This window comes from Mastomys coucha, chromosome X, assembly GCF_008632895.1.
Source record: "Mastomys coucha isolate ucsf_1 chromosome X, UCSF_Mcou_1, whole genome shotgun sequence".
In the NCBI taxonomy this organism is placed as follows: Eukaryota; Metazoa; Chordata; class Mammalia; order Rodentia; family Muridae; genus Mastomys; species Mastomys coucha.
In genome coordinates, this window is record NC_045030.1 from 157,868,993 (window position 1) to 157,888,760 (window position 19,768).

Here is a 19,768-nt window from a genome sequence, read left to right on the forward strand (position 1 = left end):
TTTTTGCCTTTGCATGCCTTTATAGGCAGCCACAGACATCTTGAGAACTGGTTGTGTTTTTTGTGAATTATTAGTAGCCTGCTCCTCCTGTTATTGAGTGCTCATGATGATGACATTAGGCATAGATGTCACAGCATGTTGGAATAGAAAACTACCTTAACTTTGATGGAGTTATGTCCCTCCTATAAAAGAGAAAAACTAACACTCAGATATTTCATTTTCTTAATATATGCATTGATGATATTTACTAAGAATTGGTCAGAGTGTTTTGCAAGTGTTAATTTATGGAATCTTTGAAACAGCCCTGGAAACCTGACTGGGGTGACAAGGGAATGAAGAAAAGACAGACATACAGACACACCTACAGAAAGCTGGACTCGGTTGGACTGTACTTGATCTGATGGAGTGCCACTGACTATGCTATAACCCAAGACCTCAGCACCTTTCATGTGTGTGTGTGTGTGTGTGTGTGTGTGTGTGTGTGTGTGTGTGTGTGTACAGCACAGGGGAAAGAAGTTAGCTCATCTCTGTGAGGTCTCTGCGTGGGAGGTCTTTGCAGGGCAGCAGTCTCAGGTTGTAGTCATTCTGGGATGAGGAAGCTGTGGTTGTTAGTTTTTGCATGCACTCCCAATGTCCTCACACAAGCCAGAGGAAGGCTTGCTAATTTCCTGAGCCTGACTTGAGGGAGGTTTTGCTAATTCCCATGAATTGGAGACATTGGTTCTTGTCAATAATAAACATTCAGTCAAGGCTTCCTCTGTTCCCCACACCTCCCTAGGTGACCCAAGGACAGTTTATAAAACTGAGGGACATGGTATGGTGTCAAAAATAGGATATAGATACATACTATAGAAAGAGTTGGGGCATAACATTGGTGTGGCTCTACCTCGGCAAACTATGGGAAAATTATTATGTGTAGCAAGCAAGTACTTGACCCAGTATTTGATCTGTTTGACTGATAAAATCTAAAGTAGCCTTTCCTAGCCCTTTGGTGAATTAAAAAAAAAAGATTGTCACTAAGAAATAACTTTTAAAAATGCTTCTTGCCTTTGAAATATATTAGTAAGATTTATTAAAGTCATGGTGTTGGTGATCCCTGGCAAGAGGATGGTCACACCAATATGATATGTCTTTTGGAATGGTGGGGGAAAAGATAAATTATGATGGAAGTGAAAAATAAAACAATAGAAGCATAAAAATATTACAGAAAGACACAAATACCTTTATTTGCAAGCACATAATAGGTACCCATGACAGGAAGGAGAAACTAGCCAAACGTAAAAATTTGACCTAACCTACAGTTCCTATAGGGCACATGGAGGTATCTTCCAAAGAACTACAAAAAAAAAAAAGTATAAATGTATAAGTCCTTTGGAAGCAATTAAGACTTCTGTTTGTTGTAGGGAAAATTCTTTTAGTTTTCAAAATAGATTTAGAATTGTCCTTGAAAGGCATAGCCCCATCCACTGCTTAGACAGATACCAAAACTCTGCTACAATCTAGCTGGTTTTATAATGTCGGTTGGTTCATTTCCTAACATCAGTTCAGGTTCTACAAAATAGCAACTACAGAATGTGCTGAATAAAGGGATTGTCATTGCTGATAAGGAACCTTCAGTGGATGGTGAGACTCAATCCTGTTTATCTAAGTCTGGCCTGAATGATGATCTATAATCATGTGCAGTCCCAGCCACAAAACTCAAATGCCAGTCTTGTATGACTGAACAGTTTGAAAATGGGCTAGTGATGCCCAGCTATGCCTAGATTTTGTTTTAACTGAGGAGCTATGGCAATACAAACCACTTCTAATGATAGACGAACATGTTATCACCCAGAACTTTGTGAATGTCTCTTTCTGCCCTAGGTCCGTTTGTGATGAATACCAATGAGGAAATTTCTCAGGCCATTCTTGATTTCAGAAATGCAAAAAATGGTTTTGAGGGAGCCAAAACCTGGAAGTCAAAGATTGGAAACTAATGAAGAGCTGAAATGCTACCATTTGGATGGACTGACCATTCAGCATATTCAATTTCCAAAGCTGGTTTAGCTGGTGCTTCTAAAACATTCCACATTAAGCTGGACGTAGTGGTGCATTCCTTTAATCCCAGCACTCTAGGAGTCAGAGACATTGGGGATCTCTGATTTCGAAGCCCATCTGTCTACAGAGTGAGTTCCAGGACAGCCACGGCTACATAAAGAAGCCCTGTATTGACAACACAAAAATAAAAATGGAATTCCACATTAAAATAGAATGTTTTTTTTTTGTAATGAGTCTTCAGGATGCATTATATTCATGTACGAAATTGTCAAAGAACAAGTTTAACTAATTTAAAAAGGAAAAGTACAAACAATAAAAAAATGATAGTAACATTTGTAAGATATTTCCTGATATATGCAAATAATTTTAATTGTTGCTTTTTAAAAAAATATCAATGTTCTTCATTTGGTGGAAATTATTAAGTACCTATTAAAAATAGTTGCTATGTATATGTGCTTTTTTTATATGTGAGTAGATGCCTTTTCATTCTCTGCCCTTTGGGGTTTTCTTGAAGCATTTTTTGTTGCTGTTGCTTTCTGAGCCGCTGACAGCAGATATCTGAGCATCTAAAGTCCCCCTTCTGAAGTCCAGCTGACATCCTGGCCATCAGAACTGGGTTCTGAGTTTCATGTTACAGGCTATGTGCTTTAAAAAAAACACAACAGACCTGACCATGTGAGTCAGCTTTTAAAACTGCCCTGCTATTGCTAGGAACACAGCAGGATTCCAGCCAAGGCTTCCCAGCGTTTTCTGCCAAACTCTGTCAGATTTAAGACATATGTTCCTGCAAGCTTCCTTGAAGGTTGTGAAAAAGTTTTAATCCATAGTTGGGTTTCAGCCTGCTGTAGCTGCAAGTGTCTGTAGTCATACTACCTCCTTATAAAGCAGCTAGAACCTAGAGCATAGGGTGGGGATTTTTTTTTTCTTCAACTTCTGAATAAGAAATGTCTGTAGAGTGATTTCCAACTTCAAGTGGAAGACATGGCCACCTCCTGATTATTTTTGAAGCGGGAAACTTTGAAATATTTTTCATCTCTTTCTCCCATACTAAGATTGTGTGTGGCAGTGAGGGAGTCCCTTGACTAACTCAAGTCATTTCATTGGATTTTGATTACAACTGATCATGTGATTTTTTTTTTCCCATGTAAAGTTTTGGGGCTTCAAACTTTGCTTCTGGAGAATGCCTTTTGCAACACTTTTCAGTAGCTGCCTGGGAACAACTGCTTAGTCATCGGTAGACATTTAAAATATTCAAAATGTATGGAGAGTGGGTAATGGTGACTATTCTCATGATGTTCTACATGTTCCTGGTGCAGGGCTTCAGTAGTGAACACGGAGCAGTGAAGGTAGGTGAGCTTGACTGTTTCTCTTTATTGGCTTTCACAGAAAAAGGCCTTTGCCCTCACTGCTTTTGAAGCAGTCTAAAAGCTCTTCCTATTCTTAGCCCATGTGTATTAATGACTGCTTTATTGGGGTCTTATTTGGGGGCTTAATAAGTTTCTTTCCATAAGTGTTTGAAAATGTACCTGTGGATGAAGAATTGAATGGCTAATTTTATTTCTTGTGCGTGTTTGGAATGGGAATAGAACACGAGCATTCTGGAAATCTTTGACACAGAACCAGTTTGTTCCCAGTTCTGCTTGCAGATGGCACAGTGGTTTTCTAATGAAGCTTTGATTTGCCTTTCTGACACACAACATTTTGTGGGCCCTTGGTTTGTAGCTTGGTTGTGAGCAACAAGGTTGAGTAATTTCTTCTGTAAATTGAAAATCACAGTGTTTTTCACGGATGTTTTCTGTCTGGTTTTGCTTATTACCAATTATCAATTGCTTCCATCCAGGAAAAAAAAATGTTTCCTTGGGGTTTGTTTTGTTTTTGTGCTTCTGCTTTAGACAAATGGGTCTAAGATTAAGTAGTCAGTAAATCTTTAGTTCTATGAGCAAGCATCAAGGACAGCCCAAGACACTAAGAACCATGGAAAAAGGATGAACTAGGGGGCTACTGACTCCTAGCAGAATATTTTCATTTTGTACTTTGTATCTTTCAAGCCTTTTTATTTTTGAAAAGGACACGGATGTAATTGTTTTGACTGGAGTGCTACTAAATCATGACTGATTTAGAAATCTCTGGCTATGAACAGATAGAAATCAGATGTGGGCTTGAGTTTTGTGGCTTGCATTTTCAATAGGGAGGAGCATATCGCCCCCCAGAGGGGAAAATTAGTTCATGAGGATGTGAGCTGTTTTACATGGGAAGGGCCATTCGCATATAATCCATAAACAGGTAGTAACTCTGCATCCAGGTTTCATAGGACAAGACTAACAGGCTCCATTTACAGCTTTCACCCTGTCAGCTATACTCAAAAGTGGATTTCCTTTCCCCTGCGACCTGGCACGGAGGTCCAACATCAAGGCTGGCAGCAGTCAGGTAGAGCGAAGAAGTGTCCTTTCTGCCACGTGCATTTTGGACTCACAAAGCTTGAAAGATTCAGGCTGCTACATAGAAGCCTTTCTACCCCAGAATGATGCTATTTGACATTTCACTTAGCACCAGTCTTCAACCCTATGCCCCAGGGAAGTTGTCCCTGTCCAGAATTTACTCTTTTATACATAGACACAGCTACAGAATCCTCTCTGTGTTCTGGACATAGTGAAGGTTTAAATTTACTGTTTCCATTTTAATGTCTTGAATGGGGCAGTAAGAAAAAGGGACAGGATTTCTATGGGACATAAAACATGCCCTAACAGATGGCAGATGTGCAACATGTGTTTACTAACATGCCTTTTCAATGTTTCTCTTACATGTCCTTATATTTTCCCTTGAAAAAACGAGAAGCTACATGTAGTGAGTGTACAGCTACCCAGTCCCCAGCTAAATTAGATTGTTTCTTATATGCAGTGCTGCCTGTAATTAAATAGAAGTTTGGGGACACACAGTACTGGGTGGTGAAACATAGTGGCATACGGAACTTTGATTTATATATTCTCTTCCCCCACACCTTTTTATTTGTTTTTTTTTTTAGTGTAAAAATCAATTTATTATACAGCAATCACACAGAATGCTTTTCATCTCAAAGAAAAATGGCTTTTGCCTCCCTTTCCACCTGAATCATAATACTGTGTTCTTCAGATGCCATACTTTCAAAGGAAAACAAAAAGTCCTCAATTTCCAAAGAAACGACCTCTACTAACATTTTTAAATGACACAGGAATGTTTGGAAGGGCTAGAAAAGAATGGTATCTAACTAACATATATAATGCTATTCTGCCCATTTTGGTAAAAAAAAAAATAATTCTCTGATGTGGGAAGACAGGAACTTAATCACCAATATGTATAAATATAATTCTGATGGGTTGACATTTTCTATGCTTAATTCATTCAGCAAATATTCCATTTTATTTTAAAAGTTGGGGAAATTAAGGTTTTATAGTATCCAAGTACTTTTGTTTTCATGAATAAAAGGGAATTCACTTGGGAAAACAATTTTTTTTTATCAGATTATAGAGACAACTTTTTTATTCTATTTTAGAAAATTCACACTAAGAATGAATGGGTTAAAGGATTCCCAGATTGCGTTTCCTTGGCGAGGATCTCATTGCTTTGAATGGTTTGTTAGCCCTTGGGTGGTTTAAGGCTTAGTGCTGCACTGAGCTTTGCCCCCCCCCCTTTTAAATGAAAACAAAATCAATGAAATCTATTTCTTAACATTGGTATCTTTCTTATTTAAAATAAAATGTATCATAGAAACATATTCAGGGTAGGAATGGTTTAAGATACTGGTACTTGATTAGCTTTTGCCTTTAGATACACGAATATGTAATTTGTTATTCTAATCATCATGGGTCCTCCTCAGTACTGAGTCTATTAAAGCATCCCTTTCTCTACTCTCCCTTTTCTGATCACATCTGTTCCAGAATGACTGTGATGCTAAATCTGTTTCCAGGTTGCTCCCTCCTCCTGGTCTGAACTTAACTTCTTAGCTTAGAGAATTGTCCTGTTTATTCACATTAGACAGGCAGTGACTATGGTACTCTTTTTTGAATCTGTGATTTTTTTTTCTACTATAAGGATGTAAATGGGTACGATCATCCAAGACAATTGTGCTTAATGCCATTTGAGTGAAAGACATCCTAATTTTATTCTAGCCTTGCAGTTTATGCTTGGAAAACTAGCTGTTTGGGGCAACAGTGTTTGGAACATGTGAGCTGAGGCAAAGCATTTCTGAAATCTTAACAGTTTCTTTGCAAAACAAAGATCTGGAAAGATGGTTGAGTGATTAAGAGCACTTCTTACTCTTGCAGAAGACCCAGGTTCAGTTCTCAGTGTTTCCAGAAGGCCAGTTACAGGGGATCTGACGCTTTCTTGCCTGAGTAGACACCAGGCACACGCGTGATGCAATACATATATTCAGAAAAAAAGTACCCCTATACATAAAATAACTAAATCTTTAAAAAGTTTAATTAGAAGAAAGAGCAAAGTGGGTGCTTTAGTCCTTCTTAGAAGGGAACAAAATACACCCAGGAACAAATATGGAGAGAAAGTATAGAGCAGAGACTAAAGGAAAGGCCATCCAGAGACTGTCCCTCCTGGGGATTCATCCCATATACAGTTACCAAACCCAGACACTATTGTGGATGCCAAGAAGTGCATGCTGAAAGGAGCCTGATATGGCTGTCTCCTGAGAGGCCCTGCTAGATCCTAACCAATACAGAGGCGGATGTTAGCAGCCAACCATTGTACTAAGTGTGTGGTCCCTAATAGAGGACTTAGAGAAGGGACTGAAAGAGTTGAAGGGGTTTGCAACCCCATAGGAAGAACAACAGTATCAACCAACCAGACCCCTCCTCCCAGGATTCCCAGGGACTAAGCCATCAACAAAGGAGTACACATGGCTCCAGCTGCATATGTAGCAAAGGATGGCCTTGTCATGCACCAATGGAAGGAGAGGTCCTTGGTCCCATGAAGTGACGGCTCGATAGATGCCCTAGTGTAGGGGAATCGAAGGTGGGGAGGTGAGAATGGGTGGGTGGGTGGAAGAACATCCTCATAGAAGCAGGGGGAGGGAGGATGTGATAGGGTGTGAGAGAAATGGAAACCGGGAATGGGGATAACATTTTAAATGTAAATAAAGAAAATATCTAATAAAAATTAATTTATAAAGAAAACCGGAAACATTTTAATTAAAAAAAAACCCTGTGCTTGCTTCATTAATATAATCAGATTGCTGCCTCGATATGGGATTTATTTTAGTTTCTATTTTTCCAAGTTCTTTATACAGTTGAGATGAGCAGAAATAGTTAAGGTAGGCACTTCCAACAGCCTATGTTATAGATCTAGCCATACTATTCAGTTGTACCCTCTAGATATTTACTATATGATTCCCAACAGCCTTATGCTTTTGCCATCCACAATGACCTTCTCTCCAGCATGACTTCTGGGTGCTTTCATAAATAATTGTTATTACCAGGTATGTTGGGAGTCGTTATAAGATGCTAGATAAAGGTAGTGTCTATAGATCTTTTCCACGGAACAATGAGGACCTGTCAGTATAGTAGTAGAGAAGTCGTTCTAGGTCATGGTAGCTCTCAGAACTCTTTTGGAAGAGTTTCTTTGTTCTTTAGCTTTGCTCTATACTATCTTTTAAGCCACCTCACTTGTAATGTCTATAGATGGTGGAGTCATTCAGTGCCACATAAGATTAGAATAAGCCCCAAATCCACATGCCTCACAAGAGTTCTTCACTATGGTGCCATTTGCCTTCTCTTGAAATTGTCTAAGAAGTAATTTGCATGGAAAAGGTTGACGGATACTGCCTTCCGTCCTTAATTCCAGAACGCAAACCCACTCCTCCTACCTACCTTGTTCTCACTCACAAAGTCATATACAGGAGAGTTTGCTAGCCTAGTTGTTAGCTAGATGAACCAATGAGATCTTAGCGATTTTTCTGTCTCACCATCAATTCAGTTGCAGCTTTTACATCATTGTAGCATATTAGCCAAGATACACTAGAACCCTCTCTTACATCTTGTGTGTATTACTCATTTTTAATCGAAAAATCCTGGCAACACCTGTGACTAAAATGTTGCTATAAAGATGTCACAAAGATAACTTGTGAAATAAATAACTACAATGATCCCATAAAGCACTATTAGTAAAAAGATCTGGAATTCTTGGGCACAAGTATTCCCACAAAGGTAGTAGAGAAATAGGAATGCAAAGGACAATGAAATTGTTCCTGAGCACTGTTTAGGTCCAAATCTTTTTTTCCTTTTAGATATTTATTTTATTTTAAGCATATTTGTGTCAGGGTATGTGCACGTGAGTGTGAGAGCCTGCAGAGGCCACAAGAGGATGCTATATCCCCTAGAGCTGGAATCACAGGTAGTTAGTTGTTAACCACCCAACAAGGAACCAAATTCCTGTTCTTTGCAACAGCAGTAAATACTTTTAACCACTGGGCCATCTTCGTAGCCCAAAGAACTCTTTTTTATCAGGTGATATGAATAGGGGGTTGGAGTTTAGTATAATTGGGAATTAATTGAGATGAAAGAAGACAACAATTAAATTAGCATTCCTGCTTGGGTTGTTTTTATGGTGGTGAGACCACTTTTCTCTCTTTTGTTTCTGGTTCTTATGGTCCTGGTAAGATACTAGAGCATTATAAATCAAAAGCATCCTGAGGCATCTTCAACATCACGAAAGCCTTGGCTTGTTGAGATGTCCTAACCCATAAAGACTCTCCTGTACCTCTTACTACAACTTTCCAATATTTGATAATTCATTGCTTTTTTCATCAGGTATTATTGAATATCTATTGTGTCTAGGATTTAAGAATGCAGCAAGAAATAAAACAATACTTCAGCTCCCTTGGAATGCATATTTTGATTGTTCTTAGTAGAAGTGGACAATATGCAAATCTATAATGTGTCAAGGACAATAGTGAAAAGCACTCAAGTGAAGGAGGGGACACAGAATGCTTGTGATCAGGGGAGATTCTTCTAATTCAGTTATGTTTGTGCATAGTACTTAAAGAATTGAATAAGGCAGAGGCTACCATCAGGGGAGTGGCTAAAGGGGGAGGAGCTTGGATGTTCCGAGGATGAGCAAGAGAACTAGAGTGACTGAGGAAGGTGAGTGGAGATCAGAAGTACAGTTGTCATGGTTGGAAAAGTAGCAGGGTGGGGGGTGAGTTCCAATAGAACTTTATAGATGCTATAATTTTAATATATGTAAATTTTATGCACCCAGTAACCTTGTTTTCATTAGTTCCAATCATTTAGAATGCAAAAGCTTCTTCTTAACTCATAGGCTGTTCAGAAACAGGCTGTACCTTGTGGCTCATGGGGCACAGTTTACAAATTGGATTCAATGTCATTCCACTATTTTATTTTATTGATGGCATACATCTGTGTCTGACATTTGTGGTCTGTTTGTCGCTGTTGATTCCACCCTCCCCATGAGGATGGAGGCTTTTTAGCAGAGGAGTGTTTCATTATTTTGTTTGCTGCAGTGTTCCAACCACCACTTTGCAAAGCCTGTCACACAGTAGTTGCTGAAAGCTGTATTTAGTGGCTGGTTGATAGACTAGCCTTGGAGGATGCCACGGACTAGGGTTTCTTACGGGGTCCCTTGTTCCATGGGAGGATGGGTTCTGGCCAGGTGTGCACGGGATTCGGCTTTGACAAACACACTCAACACAAAGAAGTGTGCTATCTGAATGTATTTCTTAAAAATGACATGAGGCTTTTACAATCATTGCAAAAGAGAGATGAAAAATCTGGCAGCTCAGTAGTCGAGGTACGAGGTACCTCTGAGGCCAGCTAAAACACACTAGGTCTAAAACAGCAGCCATCTCCTCTGGACTGGTGCAGCACCCCTGGGCTCCGAGCACGCTCAGGCCACATGAGCCCAGCCGGAGTCCTTGGGTGGGGGGGCTGCGGGTGCACCAGCCAGGAGGGTAAAACGCCTACTATGCTAATCTTTTGGGCTAGTAGAGACTGATCTCTTGCTAATTCCTAGGAGTGGTTCAGCTGTAGTAGGTGACTGAGAATGAGGATTTTACTTGACCTTGCCCTGGGATGTCTTCCATTCTGTGAACTTCAGTGCCCTACCCACAATGCCGGAGGCAATTAGTCTGGGTGGGTAAATTCCAAGCCAAGGTTTGGAATTTTGGATCTAAGATGTTGGAACATTGGTGAAGGTCAGAGAGCAATGTCTGATTTTGTCCAGCTGTAAATAAATCATATTTTGGTGGGCACCTAGCATACAAGTACGAGGACATATCTGGGCTACCTCTGAGCTAGGGGTGACAGGCGACAATGCAGGGGCAGGAGACTGACTTTCCTTGAAGTTTTCACCTCAAACTGCTGTCACGAAAAGTGTGCGTGGCAGGAGGATTCCAACATAGCCAGGTGAAAGACAACACTGGACAGTCTCGGGTCATCACCATGGCTCACCTGGTCTCATGATTTGTATAAAATCCAAAAGCATTTTTAAGATAGTGTATTTATCCTGTTATTTTACTGTGGGCATGGGATAAGGTTTACAGGACTGTGTTGAAGAATTCAGAAATGTCCTTCCAGCCCTATGCCATCAAACAGGGAGTTCATTTCCAGAACTCAAAGGTAGAAAGTGAAGTCACTTTAGCCCATTATTTCAGCCTGATGGTCACAGAAAGAAAGCTACACAAAGCAGCATCTAGCCATACAGTGTCTGTGCACAACTTAGACACTCTCCTGTCTTTATCTCTGAAAGCCTTCAGAGGCCCCTAGCTGGTTTTATCTTGGATGCTATAGAAAGATGTGGAAGTTTTTGACAAAGATACTCTGGTCAAATACTGTCTTAGTGAGTTGCTCAGGAAACCCTTTCTCCTTGGGAGAAGGAAAGCAGTATATTCAGTTCAGGAAACATGTGTGGAATGTGTACCATGTGCCAAGCACATGAGTGGACATGATGCTTTTCATAAAATAAAGATGTCTTAGTCATTTTTATATCTTACCAACAACCTCTGGGAAGTTCACTTTGGCCTCTATAGAGGATTATTTTAATGCCTGAAACTGTAAGTAATACTATAATTTCTTTTTTAAAGTTTATTTATACTTCCATTATATTTTACATCTCATCTGTAGTTTCTCCTCCCAGCCTACCCCTCTCAACTCCTCTCAAATCCCCTGAGTGGATCCCCAGATCCACTCCTCCATTTCCCTTCAGAAAAGGGCAGATCTCTCATGATACCAAGAAAACATGGCATATCAAGTTGCAATAAGACTAGGTACCTCCCCTCATATTAAGGTTGGATGAGGTGACCCAGTAGTAGTAGGAGGGTCCCAAAGACAGGCAAAAACAATCAGAGACAGGCCCTGCTCCTACTGTTTGGAGTTCCACAAGAACACCAAGCTACATACTGTAACATATATGCAAAGGGCCTAGGTCAGACCCATGCAGGCTCCCTGATTGTAGGTTCTCTGTGAGCCCCCGTAACCCCTGGTTAGTTGATTCTGTGGGCCATGTTCTTCTGGTATTCTTGACACACACCGCCCCCCACCCCCAGGCTCCTGTCATCCTTCCTCTCCCTCTTCTGCAGGATTCTCTGATCTCTGCCTAATGTTTGACTAGGGATCTTTGAGTCAGCTTCCATCAGCTGCTAGATGAAGCCTCTCTGATGGTGAGTATGCTAGGCCTTGGTATAGGAGTGTACAGCAGAGTATCATTAGGACTCATTTCACTGATTAATTTATTTATTGCTAGTCGTGTTTGGTCCTATCCTGGGTCTCTAGACTATCCAGCCTGTGGCTCCTGGCCCTCTAGGCAGTGTCAGGCATGGGTTCTCCTGGAACGGGTCTCAAGTTGGACCACTCATTAGTTAGCCACTCCCACAACTTCTGTTTTACCTTTACCCGAGCACATCTTGAAGGCAGGAAAAATTGTAGGTCAAAGGTTTTGTGGCTGGGTTGGTGTCCCAATACCTATACTTGAAAACTTGTGTAGTGACAGAAGATAGACAGTTCAGGATTCATTTCTCCCATTGCTAGGAGTCTAAGCTAGGGTCACACTTATGGAGGTGTTTTCATTCCTGGGAGTTTCCATTGCACTAGGTCTCTACCTTTCTCCCGGAGTGGCTGGAGAGATGGCTCAGCCATTAAAAGCTAGGTATTGTAATTTCTGCAAGGTTTATTTCACCATTAGCTGGATCTCACTAAATAACTAATAGATAGCACTGGCATGTTGGAGTATTGCTTTTTGAAAAAAAAAAACCAACATTTAAATAAAAATTATTTCAGGAGAGAGAAAATTTTTTTGCTGTTCTGTTGTGACTGAAACTCTTTAGAAAGTATAATTGTGATTGAATGAATATGAATAGCCGCCTCAGACACAGAAAAAAAGTTTAATTTAGTTTTTGTTTGTGTGGGGATTCATTGTGGGGACAAGGAAGGTAGAGGAAAGAGTCTGGTCCTTCAGTGGGACCTGCCCGGAAGATGGTGGAGATCAGGAGAGACACGGACACTGGACAAAAAATAAAAATTAAAAATAAACTAAAGAAACAAGGGAGGGCAGAGTGAGAAGAGATGACCATAGGCCAGAATAAAAAAGGGGGAGAAACAAGTAGGGAAGGACTTAAAACTGACGACAGAGGGCGGGAAAGACAAGGACTTAGGGAAAAGTAGGAAGAAACCCCACCCTCCAAACCAGAAAGGTGGGTGAGGGGACTGGAGGCTTTGGAGGCCTCCGCGGGGCAGAAGAGATCTAGTCCAGCCAGATACAAGGACCCCTTGCCCCGCACCAGGGTCCCGGGTAGGGTAGGGGACTCGCGTCTCAATGCTGCAGTGGGGGAGGGGGACGACACCCCCGCCCCTCCTCGAGCTTCACTTTGTAAGGTACTGGCTCCCGCGAGGTCCGCCCGCGCGCTGGGGGCGGGGCAGAGAGGTGGAGTCGGAGAGGCCGGCGGCCTGCCTCCAATCCCGAGGCGACTGGGCGTGGCATTGATTGCGGCCGGCCCCGCCCCTCGCTCGCCTTTTCTCCCCAGCCTCCCCCGCTAAGTAACTAAGCACCATCCACCCACAGGCGTCCGGATTCCTGTGTTCCCGCCACTCACGGGATACTCTCCAACGTCCATTTGGTGCTGGTGAAGGTTAAGCGTGCCCAGACGAAGCCCAGCCCCAAGTCTCTATCCTCCCAGGCTATGCCCCCTCCGACCCAATTCAGGTGTGGCGTGGACCAGTGGCGCAGCGCGGGTGACTCTGGAACCGCGCCCTGTAGTCTCTGCATCTGTTTCTATCAATTGCTGGGAGAAGCCTCTCTGATGACAATTAGGCTAGGAATCAATCTATGAGTATAGCAGAATATCATTTTTTATCCTAGGTCTCTGGACTGTCCAGCCTCTGGGTCCTGGCCTTCCAGGCTGTGTCAGGGGCTTTTATTTATTTATTTATTTATTTTTTTATTTTTTTATCCTTTTGAAATTATGATCCAAACCTGTAAAATAGGACTCTGGTGATAGGTCAATTCATCAATATTTTTTGAAGCTTTTCCCCACATGCATCCAAGGTGAAAGCAAGTCTAGGAACCTCTGCTCCAAATCCTTCCCAAGAGGGAATAAAGCAAGCAACACTATGGCCATTTCTTAGTGGCCTGTTAGGAATGTAACCACCTAGGTCTCTAGGACCAGCTTTGCTCTGTGTATAGTAATATTTATATGATGACAAAGTAGTATTGCAGAGACCTTCAACTCCGTGCTTTAAAAACTGGTTGTTGGAGCTAAAAACCATCAAAGAATGATTTGTTTTTTAGGAAGAGAATCTCTAACAGTCATGAACTAATTACAGAACCCAGGCCTCCACTCTAATAAGAAGCAGACACCTGGGAATGGTGTCTCTCGTCCTCTCATCTTGCTGGCTGATTTGAATCAGTTTAGATTTGATTAGCACTTGTATCAGAGAACTGGAAGAAATAAAGAGGAACTCATTTGGCAAAAGTTCAGTAGTAAAAAGCACTGCAATCAAAGGTTTAAGTGGGTGTTTGAGACGATAGTCACACTTTGATGTTGAGTTTTCTCCTACATATGCGGATAACATAAAGTTGATTACACAAATATCCACCAGTATAGAATGCTGGTTGGAAAGAGATCCATTTTCAACCATTCCCAAATGTATGCCCTAGATAAATTACTTGGTTTTTATTTATTTATTTTTTGAGTTGCTAGTGTTTCCATTTAGAATTACAAAGTGACTGTTTCCAATTTCTCAGTTATTTCATATTAGGTTTTCAGTTAGACTAAGAAGGCTTTCAATAGCTTTGAGTATGAAAGTAAATGTTGTGGTTTTATAAAGAAACCAGTCATAGGAGCTATTTAGTCTTCACATCATTCAGTATTTTGATTTAGTCTGCAGGATTACTACTTCATCCTAAGGTTTTTAGCATAGGGTTTTTTTTTTAAAGAGCCTGAAGTTGAATTGAGACCTGTAAGAAGTACGAAGCCATATATCAGCCTTATCCAAGGATGGTATTGGATAAAATATTACCTCCATAAATGAAAATTCTTTCATCAATGTACAATTTAATAATTTTTAATCTAAAATTTTAGAGGGGTTCATACGTGAGTACTTGTACATCTATTATTTTCACCTCTCCCTTTCCCCTATTCCTTAAATTCATGTTCTCTTCTTCAATAATTATTGTTACACACATAAGCGTGCTTAAGCGTGCACATGTGCACACACAGATATACACACACACATTGAGCCCAACTTAATACTCTCTTTTTTAAAGTATCTGTTAGTCTTCCTCACTAGCTTACTGAAGCAATGCTGTCAAACCCTTTTATTTTGAAGATTGAATCGATGTGATAGATAGATGGGAGCCTAGGAAAGAGAGGTGATCAAGAACTCAGCTCCAGAACTTGAGAGATACCTTAGTTGACAAAGTACCTTACCAGCTTGCACAAAGCCCAAAGACTGATCCCCAGTGCTTGGAGGTAGGGGGAAAACTCCAGTAGGAAATGGGCTCCATTGGTTTTGATTGTTTTGATGGCATAGTATATAATTGTATGTATGTATCATTATTTCATATAACCAAGCCCCTACTTTTGAACAAGAAGTTACATATTAAAAATCTTTTCTTGACTTGGAACCCCCCATGAATATACCATCTAGTCAAGTTGCACCATATTAGCCATTGCAAATCAGACACAACTGTAGAGAAGCAGTGAGACTTCAGCATAAACTAGGAAATCAGGGGCCGTTGTCACAAAATTAGTATAATAGAAGCATCTCTATTGCTTTTCTGGGGCTGCAATAGCAAAGTACCATAAATTTGGTAGCTTGAACAACAACAAAATCCCCCAAATCAATGTGTCAAACTCTCTTGGAATGAAGCATTGCCTCATCTGCTTCTGGCGGCTCTAGGCAATCCCTGAGTTGTGGCGTCATCACTTCATCTCCGCCTCCATCTTCACATGGCCTTGCTGTGTCTATGTTTTCTCCTGGCTTCTAAGGACCTTGGTCATTGTATTTTGGGCTCATGTGACTAATACCACAAAGACTTTACCTCAATTATATAATGCATCTTTTTCTTCCCCTGAATAAGACAATGTTCAAAGATCTCTGGAAGTAAGGATCCATCGTTTCAAAGTCCACCATTAGACATTGTTTTTTTTTCCCAGACACAGGTCCACATCAGAATAACCTTAACTAGTTTCTTTTCAGATGGTCTATAGTTTCAACTGTTAGCAACCATGGGTATCAAGATATCCTTGTAACTGACTCTTAATTAGGATTTTTCTTTTGAGCGATCATCCCGGTCCATGTTGGAACGATCTGAACAACAGATCAGAGCGGCTTCTAGTTTGGAGGAGTTGCTGCAAATCGCACACTCTGAGGACTGGAAGCTGTGGCGATGCAGGTTGAAGCTCAAAAGCCTTGCCAGTATAGACTCGCGTTCAACATCCCATCGTTCCACCAGATTTGCGGCAACGTTCTATGATACTGAAACACTAAAAGGTAGGTGCACGGGAAGAGTGGTGTATTCTTTCCTCATCGGATAGTGACGCCAGCCAATTCCAAGTTCTTCCAAAAGTTTGAGCAGGGTAGTTATACATCAGTGGGGTACAAAAGAGCTTTGACTTTGTGACAAAGTGATTCACAGAGTAAAGTTAGGAACGGTTCTCAGACAGCCACACATGGGTCCTCCATAAATAAATAGATATAATACAAAATAAACAAGCCAATCATTGCAGGAACCAGTTCTCTCCTTCCACCCTGTGGAGCCCAGGATTCCCACGCAGGTCTTCAGGCTTGGCAGCAAGCACATTTATCCACTGAGCCATCTTGCCAGCTCAAGAATTCTGATCTTTAAGTATGTCTACTCTACAAAGAAGTATACTCAATTTGATTTTTATATCTACACCTAACACAAGGACATTCAAACCATCATAATAAATTTAACTCAGAAATATAAGGGCAAAGCAAATGCGGAAAGACTGATTTTAGTGAGGGAGAAAAACATGTTTATTTAAGAGCAAAAGAACCTCAGGTGTTTATCAAAAAGGAGTTTTCAATTGCTATGCAGAGAGAAAAACCAACCGGTTAGCTATAGATTTTTTTTTCTCTTCAGAATCCTGTGGTTTTTAGTTAAAAGTGAAAAAGGAGAAGTTGAAAGATAAAGGCATGAAAATGGTTACTTAGCAAAACAGCAAAGACATTTCTTGACATGACATAATCAACGCTTACAAGTAGAAAATAACAGAGTCAGCCTCTGTATCCTTGGGTTCTGCCCCCCTGCCCACACACCATGGGTCCAGCCATGGGTTCAGCCATGGGTTTCCACATACTTAGAGAAAATGCTTGTGGAATGAGCATATGCAGACCTTTTCTTGACATACAATGTACTGAGACAACTATTTATATGGTGTATGTACATTTTATCAGTTCCTGGAAGTTATCTAGACATGATTTCAAATGTGCAGAAAGGTGTAGGTGGACTATTTACAAATTCTAGCCCACTTTAAATAAGGGACTTGGTAACTCAAAGATTTTAGTGTCTGTAAGGTGTCCTGGAACCAGCCTTCCATAGACATCAAGGGACCATTATACTTCTAAATTGCTTCCTGGAATAGGGATGGGGGATGAACACGTGGTGTACACTTCTACCACTTTAATGATATCCAGACTGAGAACCGGGCTCTTTACCTGACGACTATTTATACATACTGTGCCGCAATGAATGAAATGTTTTAAAATAAAGTTGTATGACCTTCATTATGCCTTTACTTCTCTGATGACATATCAAAACAACCCAAGAAACTAGTGCCATTGCTAGACTTACCCTTATAGATATAAATATGATTTCAAAGTACATGAATTCACCTATCATTTAATTTCAGTTGATCCTTAAGCCAAGTATCCTTTTTTAAGTAGTTACAGTTATCTTTGTTTCCCATTTGTTAAAGAATAGATTCTTTGCATATATACATATATGCATATATGTATATATATGTATATATGTATATAGTGCATAGGATTCGACTACAGGAAAAGTTATATGTAGGTGAAGGAATCCCATAGCAGTGTAAGTGTGAAGAAGGTCCTTTGTGCTCATGCGTGGGACTATGTGTCAAGTGTTATGAGACACTGGGAACCACAGTCAGAGCTTTGAGGGTCTAGTTGTTCATTCGTGTGGTGATTTGACATGGACATCACAAAAAAACAACCACATCTGGAGATCACAGGCTTTGACCAGATTACTGATCAGAAGGTCCAGGGGGAATGTACAGATGAGCCATGGAGACAATTTTTACCGTGAAACTTCGAGTCAGTGGTTTTTAAAAGTCAGCCAGGTTGACATTTTATAAGGAATATGCCATAAAAATTAGAGAATTTGCAGCCTCCATGCTCTCCCTCCTAATTATATGGAGGATTATCTGAAGTTATTCACTAAGTTACAAGCAATGGATAATTAAATAAGTGTGTTATACAATTATGGTTTGTTATCTACTCCCTGTCATGGATTTCAGGGTAATTCCCTGGGCAGTAGTAAAGAACTTATGAAACCTTATGAAAGCCTTATGAAACCTTAGTCAGTGCCATTGGTCAAAACTGCATGAGGTGTTGATTGTAATCTTCTCTAACTTTTAAAACTTAGAACTTTAAAGAGAAAAAGCAGTGGAAAGTAACATTTAAATAGCATTCAAAGCAAGGGATATTTTCAAAAGTTACCCTCTGCCAAAGATTGATGACTAGTAGTGGCAATTGAAATAGCACCCCCGGTAATATTTAATTAAATAATTAAATACAGCCTGAGGATAAATCTTTATCATCAGAAAAATTTTAAATGTTCATTTTATATGTTTATATGTTTGTATGGTTGTTTTGCTGGTATGTATGTCTGTGTACCACATGTGTACAGTACCCAATGGAAGCCAGAAGAGGGCATCAGATCCACTAGAACTGGAGTTAAGAGCTATGAGTGGCCATATGGATGCTGGGAACCAAATGTGGGTCCTTTAGAGGAGCAACCAGTACTCTTCAGAGCCATCTCTCCAGGTCTATCAATACACATTTTTAAAGATAGTGTACAGAAACATTCTTCAGGTATCACCCCACTTGTAAAACAAATATTTTTAGTTACATGCTTTTGTGGATTTGAAATACAGGCATCAACAAGATGATCGTTTGGGTTTCTTTCTTTCTTTCTTTCTTTCTTTCTTTCTTTCTTTCTTTCTTTCTTTCTTTTGATTCAAGGTCTCTCTGGAGGCTACAGTCCAGGTCTCTTGGTCTGGGCTCTGAGCATCTCAATATCCTTGCAAGTTCATTCAATTGTTGTTTGTAAGATTAAGTTCTGCACAAGCACTTGGACTATGAAGGGCTCCTTTCCTCCCTGACCATTGGCCAGGGGCTGCCCTCAGTTTGAGATAGCTTCAGAAATGACTTTCAGGATGGACAGGTGGTGTGAAGATTAAAAGCACATACTGCTCTCGAAGATAACCTAAGTTTGGTTCTTAGTACCTATGTACGGCTGGCTCACAAGCATTCAGAACCCCAGCTCCCAGGGCATTTGGTACCTTCTTCTGGTATCCGAGGGCTCTGCACTCATATGCACCCCACCCCTACATACATATGCACCGCCTCATACACACATACATGCACATAATTAAAAATAAAATTAATCCTTTTTGAAGGTGGCCCTTGGTGAGAAAAGAGGTGGGGAGGTGAGAAGGGAGGGTAAAGAGAGGTGGGGACAGAAGAGAAACAGAATCAGAAAATAGTTTCTACCTAAGCACCTAGGTGGCATCCTGCTTTGCTGTGTTCTCTTCACAAAAAGCCAATCACACACAAAAGGAAGGGAGATTGCATAGGGCATGGTCACCAGGGGTCAGTGTTAAAGCTGCATACTACAAAAGGTGTTCAATACACTCCTAGGATAACAGAGTCTGCAGTACTATCTGTGTGACAAGCTGAAAGCAACTCCCTCTGCCCCCTCAAGCCTGTAGGGAGGCTACACTCAGCATTAAGAATCAAAATGTAACTTAAAAAATGTAACTTACAAAATGATGAGAGTGGGGCTGGAGAGAGCTCACCTGTTATGAGCAGGTACTACTCTTGCAGAGGACCCGAAATGGTTTCTCAGCACTCACATCCAGCAGATCAGTACTACCCTAACTCCAGCTCTAGGGAATTTGGCACCTATGGTATTTGCAGGCATCTGATCATTCCCTCTCCCTCTCCCTCTCCCTCTCCCT

The 19,768-nt window shown here is 40.7% G+C and overlaps 2 protein-coding genes across 5 annotated transcripts in view; both read left to right on the forward strand.

Moving 5' to 3' along the window:
- Pir (pirin) overlaps positions 1 to 2,486 on the forward strand; it is a 95,425-nt gene extending 92,939 nt beyond the window's left edge. Inside the window, exon 10 of the mRNA XM_031370894.1 lies at positions 1,864 to 2,486. Within this exon, the coding sequence (XP_031226754.1) occupies positions 1,864 to 1,976 (113 nt within the window). The 3' untranslated portion in view covers positions 1,977 to 2,486. The remainder of the gene's footprint in view (positions 1 to 1,863) is intronic.
- Positions 2,487 to 2,737: 251 nt separating this feature from the next.
- The window catches only part of Vegfd (vascular endothelial growth factor D), a 30,106-nt gene continuing 13,075 nt past the window's right edge, over positions 2,738 to 19,768 (forward strand). For 2 of the 4 annotated variants that reach the window (XM_031370901.1, XM_031370928.1), the window contains exons 1-2: positions 2,876 to 3,383; positions 15,806 to 16,031. In XM_031370901.1, the coding sequence (XP_031226761.1) occupies positions 3,294 to 3,383; positions 15,806 to 16,031 (316 nt within the window). In that variant the 5' untranslated portion in view covers positions 2,876 to 3,293. Of the gene's footprint in view, positions 2,840 to 2,875; positions 3,384 to 15,805; positions 16,032 to 19,768 lie in introns of those variants that run through there. The other 2 variants (XM_031370911.1, XM_031370919.1) reach the window with 2 other exon arrangements.